This window comes from Falco peregrinus, chromosome 3, assembly GCF_023634155.1.
Source record: "Falco peregrinus isolate bFalPer1 chromosome 3, bFalPer1.pri, whole genome shotgun sequence".
Lineage (NCBI taxonomy): Eukaryota > Metazoa > Chordata > Aves > Falconiformes > Falconidae > Falco > Falco peregrinus.
Window position 1 is genome coordinate 5,731,995 of NC_073723.1, and position 17,602 is coordinate 5,749,596.

The 17,602-nt window shown below is 39.6% G+C and overlaps 1 protein-coding gene across 7 annotated transcripts in view; it reads right to left on the reverse strand.

Annotated features, from left to right (window-relative positions):
- Positions 1-17,602, reverse strand: part of TRAPPC9 (trafficking protein particle complex subunit 9) — a 508,745-nt gene that overhangs the window by 442,593 nt on the left and 48,550 nt on the right. For all 7 annotated transcript variants that reach the window (XM_055798407.1, XM_027789609.2, XM_005239484.4 and 4 more), the window contains 3 exons: positions 13,818-13,944; positions 6,096-6,241; positions 555-640 (listed from right to left, as the gene is read on the reverse strand). In XM_055798407.1, coding sequence (XP_055654382.1) covers positions 555-640; positions 6,096-6,241; positions 13,818-13,944 — 359 coding nt within the window. The remainder of the gene's footprint in view (positions 1-554; positions 641-6,095; positions 6,242-13,817; positions 13,945-17,602) is intronic.

Genomic DNA, 17,602 nt, shown 5'->3' on the forward strand with positions numbered 1-17,602 from the left:
TCTAACCTAACATTCTTCTCTGGTATTCTCGTCTTTTTTTCCTCCCTCCTGATCATTTTACCATACATTGGTTTCAAATAACATATATCATTGGGAACAGCAGATGTGTGAGCGGAAGCTGCTATTAAAAAAACCAAAGCTTCTCAGAACGATCTTAATTCCTCAGATTTTTAAAAATGTTGTCAAACTGGGAATTTGAAAAGCTGGGATGAATGCAGGTTTTTTTAAATTACAGTAGCAATTATCTGGGGTTTGGGGATATAATTACTACTTGAAAACCAGTATATGTAAATTACGTAGCATGAGTTCTAGTCAATGCAGGAAGGTACATGTCTAACAGTAAAGCATTTAAACACTGAGTGGCAGAGATTTTCATTCCAATACCTCATCACCAACAAATGAGAAAACTGACAGTACTGCACTATTAAACTGAGGTTATATTGGGTTAAACCATTTTTTTTAACTTTTTGATTTATAGAAAACCTTATTTCAAAGTCCAAATGAGATTTTTTTCAGAAAAATAATAGAAGGGGAAGATTTATAAAGATACATACCATGTTTTCTACGCGGAGCTCAAAAGGCATAGGGTTGTACACCATTAACTGAACTTCACATACATCTCCCTGGACCCACTGGAAGTCTACATGAAATAATTATAGAATTAATGCAGAAATTACCTAATCATAGCATTATATAAAAGTAGCATCAGCTCAGCTGTCAGATTGCTATATTATCTTTATGGTCTTGCAGCCCAAGTCCTATTCAAGTGCACTGTGGGACACAAGCTATAAATCCCAGGCAAAGCAATGGGTTAAAGGACCAGAAGCATTCATTACTACTGGCAAAATTAACTCAGGCATCAATTCAAAACAGTACTTAAAGACATCCTTAATGTTTAACACTTAAAGGCTTACATACTTGGAGTCAGGTACAGAGTACACCTCACTTTGGATATGTAAGTCTCAGATAAGAAGCAACCAGACAAGGCATGAGCATAACAGAAAGAAGGAAGTTAAAAATAACAGAAACAAGTCTTCATATAGACACAGCTGATGATAGGGAGTAAATAAAAAAATCATTCTAAATTAAGAGGGAAACAACTGCTCACCGGCAAGATGCCACCTCAGTTTCCTCCTACTAGTTTTCTTTGGGAAACAGTAAGTAGTTTGGGAGATGCTGTGGGAAGGGGAGATGACACTAGGTCTTATAGGTACAGATTTTTTTTTGAGGTTCACAGAATGGAGACTTAAGCAATAACACAAATTATTAGGTAACTTGTGAAAACACTCAGGGAAGACCATGAACAAAAACAGGTCAGGTAGTATGATGTCCTTCCAGTTTATATCTCGCTACAAGAAACAGAGGTTCAACTTTAAAGACATTTCACCCTGTCAAATTTAAAATTTTGGCGTTTGGGTTTTATTGTTTGGGGGTTTTAAATTTTAGAAAATTAGAAGTTTATGGAAGTGAGGTCAGCAGCAGCGACACACGTTCTGAGGTACTGTTCAATGCAGAAATATTTACATCAGCACTTCACAGACTTTTCAGCCCACAAGATTCAGTCTACCTTCTAAATGTCTCAGTTAACCACATGCACCCGACGTTCAGACTTAAAACTGAACATGTCAAGATTCTCCACACAAGCTGAGGACCTCCGGTCCAAATAAACAACAGGTCATTTAACTGTATTTCTCAAATAAAACAGAAGATAATCCATAACATACACGGATTAACTTTTACTAGTAAAGTCAATAATTTTAACATACATTACTAACACCTTTTGACTAGGCTATTAGAAAGCGTCTCGTAAAAAAACCAGTATTATTAAGACTCTAATTCACAGTTGAAGCCATCTGTACTCTAATTGTACTTTCACAATCATTTACTATCTGATTACATTTTGCAAGCAATATTAGAGAGCTCAAGGGAGATGTACTTAATGCAAATGTTTTAACTCTAATTAATGCTAGTCGAAATTAAAAACATACATTCAGAGACAGTAACAGGTTATATTACTATGAAACCTGAAAAGCAAAACTGTTGATTAAAATAAAACATTCAAAAGCGCAACTGCATGAAATGCTGTGTAAATTTCTTTTTATTTAATTGCTTATCAGTCCGTGGAGTCTTATACATTCTGCAGTCCCCAACACAATGAATTACTCCTCTGAAGAAGTATTGTACAGAGCTTCAAAGGTATCTAAGCACTGAAGCCCCGTTACGGTTAACTGTACCAACACAGGCACTCATAGTAGCCAAAGTAGGTGCTTCAATCCTTCTAAATAGATTTGCGTATTGTAAGAACTACCACAAGATTGGAATGTCTTTTGTGAAAATACTTTCAATGTAACCAGTAAAAAGTGGTTTTGAAAATGTCGGTGACCAGAAAAAACATTTCGGAAACCGGATTTCATCTAAGTGCTAAATCTAAACAAACGCAAACCATTGATTTGTCTGATGCTTTAATAGGTCTTCCCTTCCAAAAAGAAAGGATTCTAGGCTCATTTGTTAATTTTTACAGATATGTTCCCTTCCTCAGCCTAGAATACTCCCTGAACTACCCCTTACAATAGCACTGCAACCAGGAGAAGCCAATACCAGCAGCACAAGCAGCTGCTGCCATGTGCTGAGAGGAGTGTCAGGCTTGTGAGACCCCCACCAGGGGCCTGAGGGGGTTTCTGGGCACCCAACCTTGGGCCATGTGTGGGAAAGGCAGAGGCTCTCTTTCCACAAGGAACCACATGGAGAAGGCACATGGTAAGGGGTACAAGTTATACCAGGAGAGGTTTCACCACAAATATAAGAAGGAAATTTTTTACAATGAGAACAACCATTTGCAGGAACAACCTCCCCAGGGACATGTTGGAGTCCACATCATTGGAGCTTTTCAAGATGCGATTGGACAGGGTGTTAGATAATCTCATCTAGGCTCCCCTTCCTGTGAAATGTTGGACCAGAGGATCTTTCAAGGTCCCTTCCAACCTGTTCTGTTCTAGGATTCTATGATTTATTTGCAGGGGGTCGAGGAAAAAAAGTAGTTAAAAAACTCCTACATATAGTCTCCTTATTCCACAGGAAAACATTACTAGTCCCTGCCATCACCAAACCTCCGGTTTCCTTTCCAAAAGGTCTAGCTGCCCCATGTAAAAGATGCCAGGGCAATGCTACAGAGTTACTTCCTTGGGGTAAAAGCTTTTGAAAGGAAACATAAAATTAGTTTATATGGTCCTAGGTAAACTGCTATTTTTATATCATCTAATATAGGTATGACATTAGCTGCCAGATTTACTAATGAAACTATATTATACATTCGTGCTATCAGCATTTTAAAACAAAAAAACACTGTCAAAAATCAGTATGTTTATTTTCTTATGACTAGCCTTCTGTTAAAGCAATTTTACCAGAATATAATTACCCCATTTATTGTTTCCAATCAACCTGAAAGCTGAAAATGTTTCCTCAAGACTTTCTAAAAGTGTTTTGTTTCCCTTTGTTTTGTCAGCAGTACTTGATTTTCTTTGCTCTAACAATAATTTAACCTAAATACAGCTTACATATTTCCATGTAAGAAAAACATAGTTCATTTGTTATTGTCATTGGTTTTAATTAAAGTTAAATACCTGTCATTAAAATGTTCTCATTAGTTTCAAAGTTTATTAAATTTCCCAGCTTCTTTCAAGGGAAGTATCTGCTTTTATTTTTTATATTCTTTTGTTTGCAAAACCTTGCATGAAACATTAGAGGCTTTTAAAAGTGAATGCACTGTGCATATACTTCAAAAGACAAACGTTTTACAGGATCAGAAGCCGTTCAGGCATCTCCTTAGGATAAATAAAAACCCAAAAGGAGAAACTTTCCTGTATAATATAAAACTCCTATGGTACACACAGCACCAACAAATGTGTTTCAACAAATGCAGGTTCCTTTAGTATCCATCAAGGAACGGGAATACTGCATAATACAACTGTTTGACAAGATCAGCAGTAAGGCTATAATTAAATGAAAAAAACCCATAAAATCATAGAATCATTTAAGTTGGAGAAGACCTTTAAATCAAGTCCAATCATTAACCTAGTACTGCCAAGTCCAACATGACTAGGTATACCCAAGAGATTAAATGTCGAAAACCTAATTGTGATCAATTTTTAAGCAAATTAAGAGAAATAATATAAGCTATTTTCCAAATAGTTCCTTAATGAGAAAGCACTTTAAGATCTTCCCACGTCTATATTTTTAATATTTTTTACCCTTTACTTAATTTTTATTTATTTTTTTTTAATTTATCCTTTACTTTTTGAAATCGAAGTAGTACTGCACCAAAGTAGCACTAATCCATGTCCATCCAAACTGCCAAATAATAATTCATACCTCTGCATATCTCCTAATTCTTCACGTTTCAACTATTTATTGAAAATACACATCATCATAAAACAAATTAGAAAACGTGCATGTTCTTCTCAAGGTGAGGGATATTCATCTTAATCATAATCGGGGCCCACAGCATAGGCACATTAAGTCCAACATCTAACCTAGAAGATAGTGTTGAAGGCAGCTGTGGCCCCACATGTTAGAACAAAGAAACCATACTGAGAGAGTCTCCGAGTATGGCTCTGCAGGCCAGGCACAATCCTGATGGGACGAGCCAAGTGTCTGCTACACCACTGGAGAAAATTCATTTTAAAAGTAGATGAAAGAGGACTGCCAGGGTGAAAAAGGAGAGGCACAAAAAAGGAGAAGTCTCAGAGACCAATGCAATACACTGCAATACAAATATGCTATCAGTAACAAGAAACAGAGAATACAGGAAATGGAAAGCTTTCCCCGCCTCTCTCATAGACATTCATGCTTGACAGAGGCAGGGAGCAGGGGACAGAAAGTTCAGGTGTTGAGGAACACACATGCCTGTCCTACTCCAAAGTTTCTGCCCTAGCTTGTTCCTGAACTACTTATTTGAAGAATTAGTTGTAGCCACTACTGACAATGACCTGCTAAATGTTTAGTATTTTGTAATTCAAAGCACAATACAGAAAATCTAACAAACCTTGATGACATTTCAAAGTATTGTTTCTCTACTATTCCTTTTATTTTTGGTGATTACACAGTACTAAAATCAGTGACTTAAGGAGCCAAGTTAAGATAAACAACATTCTGCAAATTTCTTTACGGAATTTTTTTTACAGTTCTACCCCATAGGCACACAAGACTTTTGTGCTGACACTAATGCTTATGTTAAAAATTATCATGCATGTGGTATGCACAAAAGCAACAAAACGGACTACCAATATTTGCAACTTAATCCAGGATTTTAAACAAGCCTTGTAATCTATTTCCAGTGGCACAATTACTGCACTGAACAGCTTTTTAATAGATGAAATAATCCTCTAGCAGAAAAATACCAGTATTCCAAACATTGTTTACAGGGCTTTTTTGATTTTTGCTGAACTGTCTTTAAGAAAAACAGATTAATCAGACAGTAAGCTATTCTAACTTTGAGTCCAGTCACAATAGGATATCAGCTAGATGCATTTTTGTTCTCCTGAAAGAGATAAACTGAAAACCCATTTTAAAATCCCAATGCTTTACCATTAGGATTCTGTGGGGGATAAACTAAGGCAGTCCCATTTCCTATGGATTTGCATCTTTTGTCCAAGAAACTGCAGTTCATTCATCTTAGTTTCTCTGTGTTCAGGATGATACACTTATCAGAAAAGGGGAAACCCCGTGCATCTAGCTCAGGACACCACACATCATAACTGGCTGAGTTGGCTGCTGCTAAACAGAGAACAGAATGTGTCAGAAAGTTTGCCCTGATTTTGCTTTTGTTTGAGAAGAAGATAAAACTAGTTTATCTCCTCTGAAAATTAATTTTATTGTCTATGACAATATTCTATGCCTATGACAAAATGTCTATGACTTTATTCCTCTTTTGAATGTGAAATTGTCCCATGGAGAACAAAGCTTTTCTCCTTCAGGACTTTAGGCTAAAAACCTGATTAATTCATATTACAGAAAGTAATGTTCAGATTTGCTTCACCTGACCAAGAAAGATTTTCTAATTTCATAAAACAATGGAAATTACTGAAAAATATTCTCACCTATTTTCTTATTTCGTTCTTCCCCACGGCTGTGCGCAATAATTGGAGAATATATGAAGGGGCTTTTTGTTGACACATTCTGACCAAGTAGACTTTTCATTTTGTGAGGTCGGAGACTGGTTGGGAGGTTCAAGAGCTTCACAGATCTGTTGAGTAAAAATAATTTTAGATTTTATTCATTCTGGTTTAATTTATAATAGATGGTTGTGTTAAAAATTAACTGGTAACTACTAAATTACACTCTGAGCAGGTATGATTAAAACACCTGAAATGGGAAGCATGAAGTAAATACCTACAGTACAAATGTAATACCAACCCAAGGAAACCGAAGACAAAGTTTCAGAGAGCTCTCAGAAAACAAATACCAAAGGAAAAACATCTGTAGAAACCAACAATACCAAAACTAGGCAGGTTGGTGATTTGCAATCCAGCCATTAATTTACAAATTAAGTGTAGAGTGAACAACAGATGCACAAGTCCAGTGCAGAAAACAACCAAATATTTCATTTAAACCCAAAATAAAAGCCAGATAAAATTTCATTGGACAATGATAACGTAAATAAAGAACTTCTCCAAGGTGAATAAAACAGATTTTCAAACAGTTTAAATGCACAGAGTTGCTTCTGGAAGGCCCAAAACATCTTAGAAATTTGAGTGGGTCTGTTAAGCAGCCAAAAATAAATTAAAAACAGACGGAAAATGAGTAATTTATTAGACTATATCCCAGTTAAACCTAAACCCCTCCAATGCCATGCAGTGAAAACACTGGCCTTCCAATGCTTATGGTAAATTAAAGACCAAGTAGCGGGCATAAGAACAAGCAATAAATTAGTGGGTATTCAGTAAAAGCAGCAGCATTATAAAAGCCCGTAAGGCTCCTTAGTTACTTAGAAGTCAGGAAGCAGAGAGGAAAGGAAACACAAAAGGTGAATAAAAGCATCATTCAGAATCACAGCTATTTTGCTACAGTTTATTAAGTTTGAAGTATTTGTGCTTTTAATTAAGAACATCATCAAGAGTCAAGAATCTCCCCTTTACAACCACTGATGGATTAATCCTCCAACTTCTTTAAAACTTGAAAATCAGGTAAAAAAAAAAATCCTACAAAATAAAACTACCATTTTTGCTAACTGCTAGAGGCATCCCACCATACTGAGGTAGACAAGCAAGAATAAAATAAAATGCTTACGTAACTTTCCAGCAGCAAACTTGCAAAAGGTACTCAAAGATATAGTAGGCATATACCAAGACATAAACAGCAGAGTCTAGCTAAGACCCTAGGAGACTTCTAAAAGCAATCAAGAAGCCAAGTGCAAGAATGCTAGAAAATCCCAACTTCTTCAAAGATAAAATCCGTTCTTCTCTTTCCTTCATCTACCTACCACAGTAAAACTTACCTCACTGGAATTATTTGATAATGCCATAATAAACCAAAGAGGTTTTATATGTTACAGTACATGATTAAGTTCCGATGTTTTAGGAAGTTCTTCAAATACTATGACAGGTGCTGTCCTGGTTTCAGCTGGGACAGAGTTAATTTTCTTCTTAGTAGCTGGTACAGTGCTGTGTTTTGGCTCTGATGTGAGAACAGTGTTGATAACCTCACTGATTGTTTTAGTTGTTGCTGGGTGATGTTTATACCAAATCAAGGACTTTTCAGTTCCTTGGGCACTGCCAGCCGGAGGGCTGGAGGGACACGGGACATTGGAAGGGGACACAGCAGGACAGGTGACCCGAACTAACCAAAGAGATATTCCATACCATATGGCATCATGCTGAGTATATAAACTGGGGGAAGAAGAAGGAAGGGGGGGACATTTGGCATTATGGCGTTTGTCTTCCCGAGTACCCGTTACACGTGCTGGAGCCCTGCTGTCCTGGGGATGGCTGAGCTCCTGCCTGCCCATGGGGAGTGGGGAATGAATTCCTTGCATTGCTTTGCTTGTGTGCGCAGCTTTTGCTTTACCAATTAAATTGTTCTTATCTCAACCCTTGAGTTGTACACTCCTTTCCGATCCTCCTTCCCATCCCTCTGGGTGGGGGGAGTGAGCAAGAGGCTGTGTGGGGCTTGGTTGCCAGCCGGGGTTAAACCACAACACGTGCACTAATAAAGAAACCTGCCACCTTCAAGTGTAAAGATCATAAACAGAACTTAAAATCAAGTGTCTTCATTTTGTAAAGCAGTTAAGTATTTTGAAAACAATTCTCCATCATTCACAGGGTATCACTGAAGTAATTCTTTTCCCAAAGCTACAGAATTATACTTAAATTTCAAAACAATAAACTCTTACTGAGAACATGAAAATCAAGTTCTCAGCACAGTACAGAAACGTTATATCATCATTGCACCAAAGTACATACATACATACAAGAAAACCAAGATAATGTGCTACTAAAAACAACGAAGCTCTAAGGGTAACACTACACAGACATGTTACCTCTGTGATATAACACACCTATAAATTACTAAATAACACTACAAGTATTTTGGAACAAGAAATAAGGCACATCCATATATTAACTGTTGGTGATACTTAGCATCATCATTCCAATCAGTTGCAGAATAACAAAACAAGAAGCATGAGGAATAAACTATGGCAGATTCCTGAATATTTTAAAACCTCTTCTGATCAATTTTTGTTACAAATTAGAATGCCACTTAAAGCAAAATATGTGTACAATATTTATTTGAGGAAAAAAAACATTAAATTTGATAAACTCCTAAAAAAAGGAATTTTATTTTCTATAGAGAGAGAAGAGAGAAGTACTTTGGCTCATACATCATTACTATATCAGTACTGGTGGATAGGCTGTTTTATCTTAGTGCATGACAGCAGAAGGAATGTTCTTCAACTACATATTAGACAGCTATACCCTCGCAGATCATACACAGAACACAGCAAATTTTTAAATTCCTTTGTGCAAAAAGCTTCAATAATGTAAATTTTCTAGCTCATGACCAGGACCAACTGAATTCAAATGAGTGACAACAAAATAATTTCACTAGCTACCCAGAAGATCAAAATCTTTTACATGGAAAAAAACTGTATTAAAAACAGCTTTGCTTAGCGGGAAATGAAAATAATTAAAAAAAAAAACACAAACCACCATTCTACTAAGTAAACAGAGGGTAGGAAAAAAATGGCACCAGGTATATTTATAGTAGTAAGAAAAGTAAAAAGGGACAACTAAAAACCTCAGTGGTGTAAAGAGGAAAATTCTTCTTTTAAGTGTAAGAAAAAGCATTTTAACACAAGTAAGTTATGAAAATTCAAACAGTGCATCTATGAGGATAGAAAGACAATAATTTCTTCTGTATTTTATTTGAGAAAACACTAGATGATGATTTCACAGTATGCTGTAAGGGCATGCTTTCCAATTCAACGTGCTTTTAATTTACAAACCTCCATTAAAAGAAATAAAAATTCATCAAGGAGACCACAGTACATTAAATGTCAAACAAAAAATTCCCATAATTCCAAAGGCTAAAAAGAAAATACAAAATAATATAACAATATTTAAAACACATCAATAATAGACCAAGCAGCTAGTTAAAGGCCATGAAATGCACACCAAAAGCCTGCCGGGGGGGCTGACCTTGGCCGGACGCCAGCTGCCCCCCAGGCCGCTCTGGCACTGCCCTCCTCGGCCGGGCAGGGGGAGAAACCTAACTAAAAGCTCGCGGGTCGGGGTAAGGACAGGGAAACCACACAGCAACTACCATTACGGGCAAAACAGACTCACCTTGGGGAAATTAGCGGAATTTTTTACCACTGAATTCAGAGCAGGGTAATAAGAAAGAAACCCAAAACTTAGCAACGCCTTCCCCCCACCGCTCCCTTCTCCCCAGGCGCCAACTCCAGTCCCCGGCTCTCCCCCTCCCCGCAGCGGCGCAGGGCCGCGGCCGGGCTGGGCCAGTCCCTCACACGCTGCCCCCGCCGCTCCTGCCCCTCAGGGGGGGCTCCTCACCCCCTGCCCTGCCCAGCCCGGGGTCCCTCCCGCGGGAGACAGCCCTCCCTGCCCTGCTCCAGCGGGAGCCCTTCCCCCCGCCGCAGCCCTTCCCCCCCTGCCGCAGCGTGTCCCCCCCGCGGGCGCAGCCCCCCCGGCCCAGCCGGCCCCAGCCCCCCCGCCCCCGGGGGCACAGGCCCTGCCCCAGCCCGGCCCCAGCCCGGGCTCCTCCCCGCGGGGCCACAGGCCCTGCCCGGAGCTGCCCCGGCGCCGCTGCCCGCGGGTCACAGCCCCCTGCGGGCACCCCCTGCCCCGGGGGGGGGCCCTGCCCGGGCTGCGGGGGGGGGAGCTGCTCCCCCGGGGGCTCCGCGGGCCGGGGGCGCCGCGGGCTGGGGGGGAATCTCTGCGCCGGGCCGGGAGCGGCTCCGGCCCCTCCGGCGCTGCCCGGGGGCTGCAGGGCCGCGGCTCCCACACAGCTCGCTCCTCTCCCGCTGCAAGTTGCTGTGCGGGTTGTTCCCGCTTCTTCAATACGTTCTCTCAGAGGCGCTGCCGCCGGCGCTGATGGGCTCGGCCTGGGCCGCCGGCGGGGCCGTCCTGCAGCCGGCTGCGGCGGCTCCGTCGGACACGGGGGATGCTTCTAGCAACGCCTACTCACAGAAGCCACCCCTGTAGCTCCCCTGCTACCAAAACCCTACCCTGCCCTGCAAACCCCGTACAAATACTTAGAAAAACGATATATTTATTGAAATTTTTGGGTGCTAAGCACGTTTGTGGAAGCATTCCAGAAATTAAAGGTTTATTAAATACTAGTTAACTTGAGCATATTGGGTCTGGCTGAGCCCCGTAGCAGCCCTTGAGAGTGAGAGAGGTGGTGATAACACACCAGGGGTTTGGGTACTGCTGGGCAGGGCTCGTACAGCATCCAGGCTGGCTCTCAACATTCCCCACGTCCCCGCCCCAGTGGGCTGGGGATGGGCAAGATCTTGGGAGGGGACATAGCCAGGACAGCTCACCCAAAGTGCCCGAGGGAATGTTCCATACCATATGATGTCTGCTCAGGTATAAAAGCTAAGAGAAAGGACGAGGAAGGGAGGGCATTTGTTATTTACAACTTCCGTCTTCTGGAGCAGCGGCTACACGCACTGAAGCCCGGCATCATCACCTGCTGATGCGAAGTAGAGAGTAACATCTTTTGTTTTCCTTAGCATCTGCATGTGGGCCTTTGGCTATTGCTTCATTAAACTGCCTTTATCTTAACCCACAGGGTTTCTTTCCCCTCCCTAGTTCTGCTGAGGAGGGGAATGATAGAGCAGCTTGATAGGCACCTGGTGTCCAGCCAAGGTCAACCTTGCACAATGAACAACAGAATATAAAGATTTTGCCAAGCCAAATCGTTTCTACTACTTTACAGGTGTGGGGAAGAAAAAGGTAACAGTGCAACTACGTTCCAATTTCACTGTGGCATTTCAATGTTTGACAGTATTTTGATTATGAAATCTGCATCCAAAATAAGCACCCCACATTAAGTGGATTAAAAACTACTAGACCATGAAATGCCAACAGTAAATAGAAGCCATCATCATCAGTAAACGTTTATGTTTCTAGAGGGCTTTAGCATGGATTGAATCATAAGCTTAGGTTACTCAACACTGCTCAAAACCACATTTCCACACCTTATAATTTATGTCTCAAAAATTAGCATGACTTTTGCTCAAAGAGCTCTGCAGTCTTGTGTCACAGCTACTTTCCAAGTAGCTGGACAGCTGTACAATACACTCGGTCTGCTGTGTATGTGTAACTGGAGGCTTTATATTTCGACACAACTAATATTTTGTTGGATTACAGATTTTTATCACTATGGCTTTTTTACTTTCAGAAGACAAGAAGAAAGGGATAGAAGAAGAGAAGCATGAACAGCAATTCTTCGCTGTTAAACAATGTTGATGTTGGGCTCCTCACCCCATAGCAAAACCGCAGCAACTATTTTCAACACTCACACAAGCCAATAGTGGAAATAAAAAACTGGATGGTGAGCAATTTCTTAAAGCTAGGTCTAGGAATAACAAGTAAATACAATGTGCTTGTCCCCTTCTCTCAACATACAATACATTTTAAGTGAGGCACAGCCTTTCCCATTGCAGTCTTGATAGTCTATTGCCAAAGTTTTGCCTGGCCTCTATATGCATGACTCCTATAAAGAAAAAGGATCAACAGAAAATTCCCGTATGTTCCAGACTTGAATTTTCTTCGGTATTCAGCATGGAGAAGAGTAAGAAAGCGCTATGCAATATATCCAGTACAATCCACCTCCTGCATGGTTTAAAATTTAAGCAAAAAGCAAAATCCTGAGACTAATTCCAGATTTAACATTTCACAGCTAAACACCATGCTGCTTTTTTAGCACAAGTTAAGGGTTAGACTCATAAGGGAACTTTAGCATCACATTTCTGCAGCTTTGACAACCAAGGCAGACAGATACCATACACAATCAGATTAAGGAAGGTAATTTTGGTTTTATACTGTGTAATGCTAAGATTATTCCTAGAGCAGAGATCAGCAAGAGGCACTAAGTGCCTGACAGCACTCTTGCTCTCAAAACAATTTTACCTTAAAAATGTTTTCTTGGAAGCTTTTGCATTAACTTCTCTCTACAATCACATAACTCAAGTATTAGAAAGGACTACACAAGTCTGCTTAATTAGCTTCCATTTTTTTAATACTACTTATTTTTTCTTTCTTAAAAAAACAAGGCTAGGTTAAAATTTGGACTAAAACTTTCAGGAGCAGAAATACAGGCCTCTCATGTATTTAGCTGGGAATCAGCCTTCAGCATGTACTTACCAGGGAATTCACTTAACACACAGACACAGTCTTTTTCTTCAGTAAAGGCAGGAAAATAATTTTTTAAGAAGTTACAAAGTACGTAGTAAAACTAGTTGTACCAAGAAAAATGGTCAGACTAAAATGTTAATTTTCATTTTAGATACTAAAAGTAACCTGAAAATAAATAGAATTTTCACTCTTCGGTAATACACTTTACTATCTGTTTGTGATACTAGAACTCTTGCCTCATGAGATGTCTGATGACATCCCACCGAAAGCTCAAATCTCTCTGAGAACTCCTTTCAATAACTTCTACCGTATTTTTTCTGAAGAGCAATTAAATTTCCTTCAAAAAGCCACTTCTTGACAAAGGGGGTATTTTAGCCTTTTATTATTGATGCCCAATGACTGTTTTCTCTCTCTAATACTTAATGCTAGGCTTTAATAAAACAAAGTATTATTCATTGGACTGACTGCACGATGTGCACACAGGCACAAAAAGGAACATAGATTTAGAATAGGCCAGTGAAGATGCCAACATGAAAATGCAGCACCTGTAAAGGAACAGCTATAAAAAAGCATCAGTTCCCGCTGAGTTCCAAGCTCCATGATGGAGACAGCATCCAACTTGGATACCTAATCACACTGAAGGTCCACCACTTAAATCTCAGCTGCAATTTCAAAATACTTCTCTTGAATTGTATCAGAAACTCTTGAATGACAATTTAAAAAAAAAAAACAACTCCTTCTGAAACTAAAGGCCACAGAAAGTATTTTCTGCTCAAAGGCTCTATTTTTGCCAAAGAACTTCTCAAAACAATTAGACATTTTGACATTTTAACATGTTATTGTGAACAACTTACGTAAACTGAAAAGACTACATCCTTCTAGTATCCTTTAAAATTTGACAGGTACTGTGGAAAAATTGAAGTTTGTATTTTGGAGTCTTACCTAACTATAGGCAATTTGGTGAACGGAACAGGAGGTAGCTTCAAACCATCTGGAAGAGTGATGAATTCCATTGTACCAGGGCATTTTGCTGTGTAGCTTTCCAGGCTCTGTGTTACATCTTTCTTTTCTAGAAAATAAATTTGTTTAAAATAAAATTAAAAAACAATTTCAAACTTAGATGCACTAAAAGTTTAAAATGAAGTTATAACTTGAAGTTCTATTTGTCTTTCTGTATTTATACAAAGTAACTCTAATGGATTGCCAACGAATTTTTGCATACAATGCCTAGAGTTACGCTCCAGAAACCTTAATGGATGGATCAAATATAATTAAGTCATCAAACAAGACAGTTTTCTGGATTTTTCAGAAATTTTAAAGTGACAGTCTATACCTACTTTTGTTAATTTTTTCATTGTCAAAATAAAAATTTCTACAGTTTATCTAGTACATCTACATATCCAACACAATTGGCTTTAAGCATGTTAAGGTTATTAACTGTTATGTGAACAAGTCCTGCTCTGAAACATTAGATTAAGGCAAAGAAGAGAAAAATTACTTGTGGTGTTACCTTGTGTTAACTAATTACCTAATTTTTAATATAATTGTACTATGTTATGCTACTAAATCATAAGAACTGGTAAGAAAACTTTTATTTGGTTTTGCTTAAAAATACAAACAAACATTATCTGGGTTACCTTCAATAACATATAATAAATGCTTATGAATTTTATCCAACAACTGTTTTCAACATGGTATACATGGTTTCTCCAGAAAAAAAATGTATGTCTGGAAATACATGGTTGCCCTGGTTTCAGCGGGGATGGACTTAATTATCTTCTTAGGAGCTAATGCGGTGCTGTGTTTTGGCTTTGGCGTGAGACTTTGCAGTTCCTCAGGCCTTGCTAGCAAAAAGGCTGGAGGGGCACAAAGAATTGGGAGGGGACACAGCCAGGCCAGCCGACCTGAACTAGCCAAAGAGGTATGCCATACCATGGGATGTCACTTGTGGTATATGTACCTGGGGGGTTGGCCGGGCGGATCATTGCTCAGGGACTGGCTGGACATCGGTTGGCAGGTGGTGCGCAGTTGCATTGTGCACCACATGTTTCTTTCGTCCTTTCCCTCTGGATTTTATTCTTTCCCTTCCTTTTTTCATTACAACTGTTATTGTCATCATTGTTATTATTGTTCTTTCATTTTTATTCTGTCTCAATTATTAATTTGTTCTTATCTCAACCCTCAAGTTTTACATTCCAACTCTCCTTCCCATCTCTCTGGGTGAAGGGAGAGTGAGCAAGCGGCTGCATGGTACTTAATTACCAGCCGGGGTTAAACCATAACAATGGCCTGAACACAGTTATATTTCTCTGATCAAAGGGGAGCCTGTGAATGGAAAGAAGCCTGAGAGTGCATGTTTAGAGGAGAGAATGAAATAGCTGAAAAATCTTACACCTATATGGTTTTAAAGCACAGTGAACATTCCTCCATATATGTGCTACCAATAAAAATAACTATCCAGCAACTACACTGTTTCTAGAAAATACTTCAGAGATCAAAATACTCAATGATAAAACAAAATAGAAAAGGGAGCAGTCACAGCAAATACTGCTTTCAAAAAAAACTGCTTAGACAAGTGTATTTGGTTTATGCAGCAAGGTTTTTGTCGCAAGGGGTGCTGTAGGGGTGGCCTTTGAGAGAAGAGACCAGGAGTAGCTCCATGTGAGAGAGAGTCAGTTCCAACCAACTCCAAAACGAACCTGCTGCTGCCCAGAGCTGGGCCTATCAGCTATGCTGGTGGCACCTCTGTAATAACATATTGAAGATAGGGTAACAAATGCTGCATAGCAGCTGTGAGAGGAAGGAATGAGAAAACTGTGAGAAACATACCCTGTAAACCATGCCACTGCCCAAAACACCACCTTGGGCCTTGAAAGGCACAGACATCCACTGATGTTTGTGCTGCCCACATCAATCCAGCTTAGTTTGTAAGCTTCTAAGGCCATGACTCTTTCAAAGCAAATAAACATTGATTTTAATCACCTTCGCTGAAACTAATGCCAAGTAACTGAAATATTGCCTTGCTGGTGTCTGTGCTTCACTGAACTGTCTCGAGCCACTCACCACCTTCTATGTGCATGCAGGAAACATCTCCAAAAACACATTATTAGACATACACATACACTCAGATGAGCATAGCACAGCCAGGATTTGTACTTCAAGACTGTGTATTTTCATACAAAATTTCAGGCTACAGCATTCAGGTTGTTATTTGCCATGTTACATAAGCAAGGGCGCATGGTATGAGTAGAAACCACTGAGATGGAAAGCATCGCAGCTACCAAGAATGATGAAGACAACACTACAGTACGTGCTTAATTCTGCTTGAAACCACAGGTCTGTCATTCTGGAGAACCAGCTTTTATTTCCTAGTGTGAAACACTGCCAATTACTGTATTCAAAGAAAGCATGCCGCCACTTGAGAAATAATTTGTTTATTGATTTTAGGGTCACATTTTTATTTCACACTAGAAGCTCAGCATGCTTTCTGCAAAGACAAGGCTAAAACAAGACATTTTTCTATGCTGACATTGTATGAAACGCAGTTTAAAGCATGCTGTTGCCAAGCCAGCAGCTGTATTACTTTTTATTTAGCACCGCACCTCAGCAGAGATGCTAAAGGAATCTACATCAATAGGACATACCAAGAAGCATTCACAATGCATAAGAGCAAGAGCTGTATAATCTTGCCTGAGAGCCACTTCTGCAAGCAAGTGTTGGAGCCTTTCTCCCTTGACTGAGCACCTCTGCCACCTGACCTCTTGGCTGTGAAGCAACAATACAAACTTCTCTACTTAGTCAAATTTGCAAAGCCTGTAAGTGCCAAAAACCTGCTACAAAGTACTACTTTCAAACAGCTCTGAATTCTCCTAGCATCTGCCTGGTGTCTTTGTGTTTTGACACAATCAGAAATTTCAAGAACCTCCTGGGAGGATCTATTCAACTACTAAGTCTCCTGACCCATCGTTTAGAAGACTGCGATTGAAACTCTTATCACTGGTACTTCTCTTTTAAAAGATATAGAAAACAGCTACTCTGGGAGGTCTTTACCCACCTAGCCTCTTCATGCTTGTATACCTCAGCAGGAAAGCACTTGATCCTTTGACCCGTGAACTCACCTCAACAGCTTTAAAAGCCTGCAATGCAGCTGGAAACACTACTGGATACTCTTGTGTAGTTATTACAGAGGCTCATTTATTGAGTGAGAAATGATGGGTTATTTTCTCATCTGGAATAACTACATTCGTTAATTATTTTTTGCTCCAGTTTCTCTACAGACTTATTGCAAGATCAGGATCATAGAACAGCTGCAACAAAGTAGAACAGCTAAACGGAGCCATAGTCTGTACTGCCACTCAAGCACAAACTTTGCAGTCTGTTCAGTACAGCCTCGTAGTACAATTTCCTCATTTCACAACAAATTGTTTTCATTACTTTGGGCTGCTTCTGACAGCTAAAAATTCTGCAAGACCACCAGTATTCTTGGTAATGTTTTCCTGAACTACTTCACATTAACACAATGAACATTGGTTTTGTCCCAAAGCTCCTTCAAACCTTCTAGTAAGAGATCACAAAAATCAGAAAGCTTTGGTTGCACAGCTAGAAACCATTTGTGACTGGAAAGCTACTAAATGAAAAAAAAGAAAAGATAGTTTTACAATCATGTTTCACATAATATTATTTCACAATAACCAGCCATTGAAAAAAATCAGACAGGGACAGGAAAG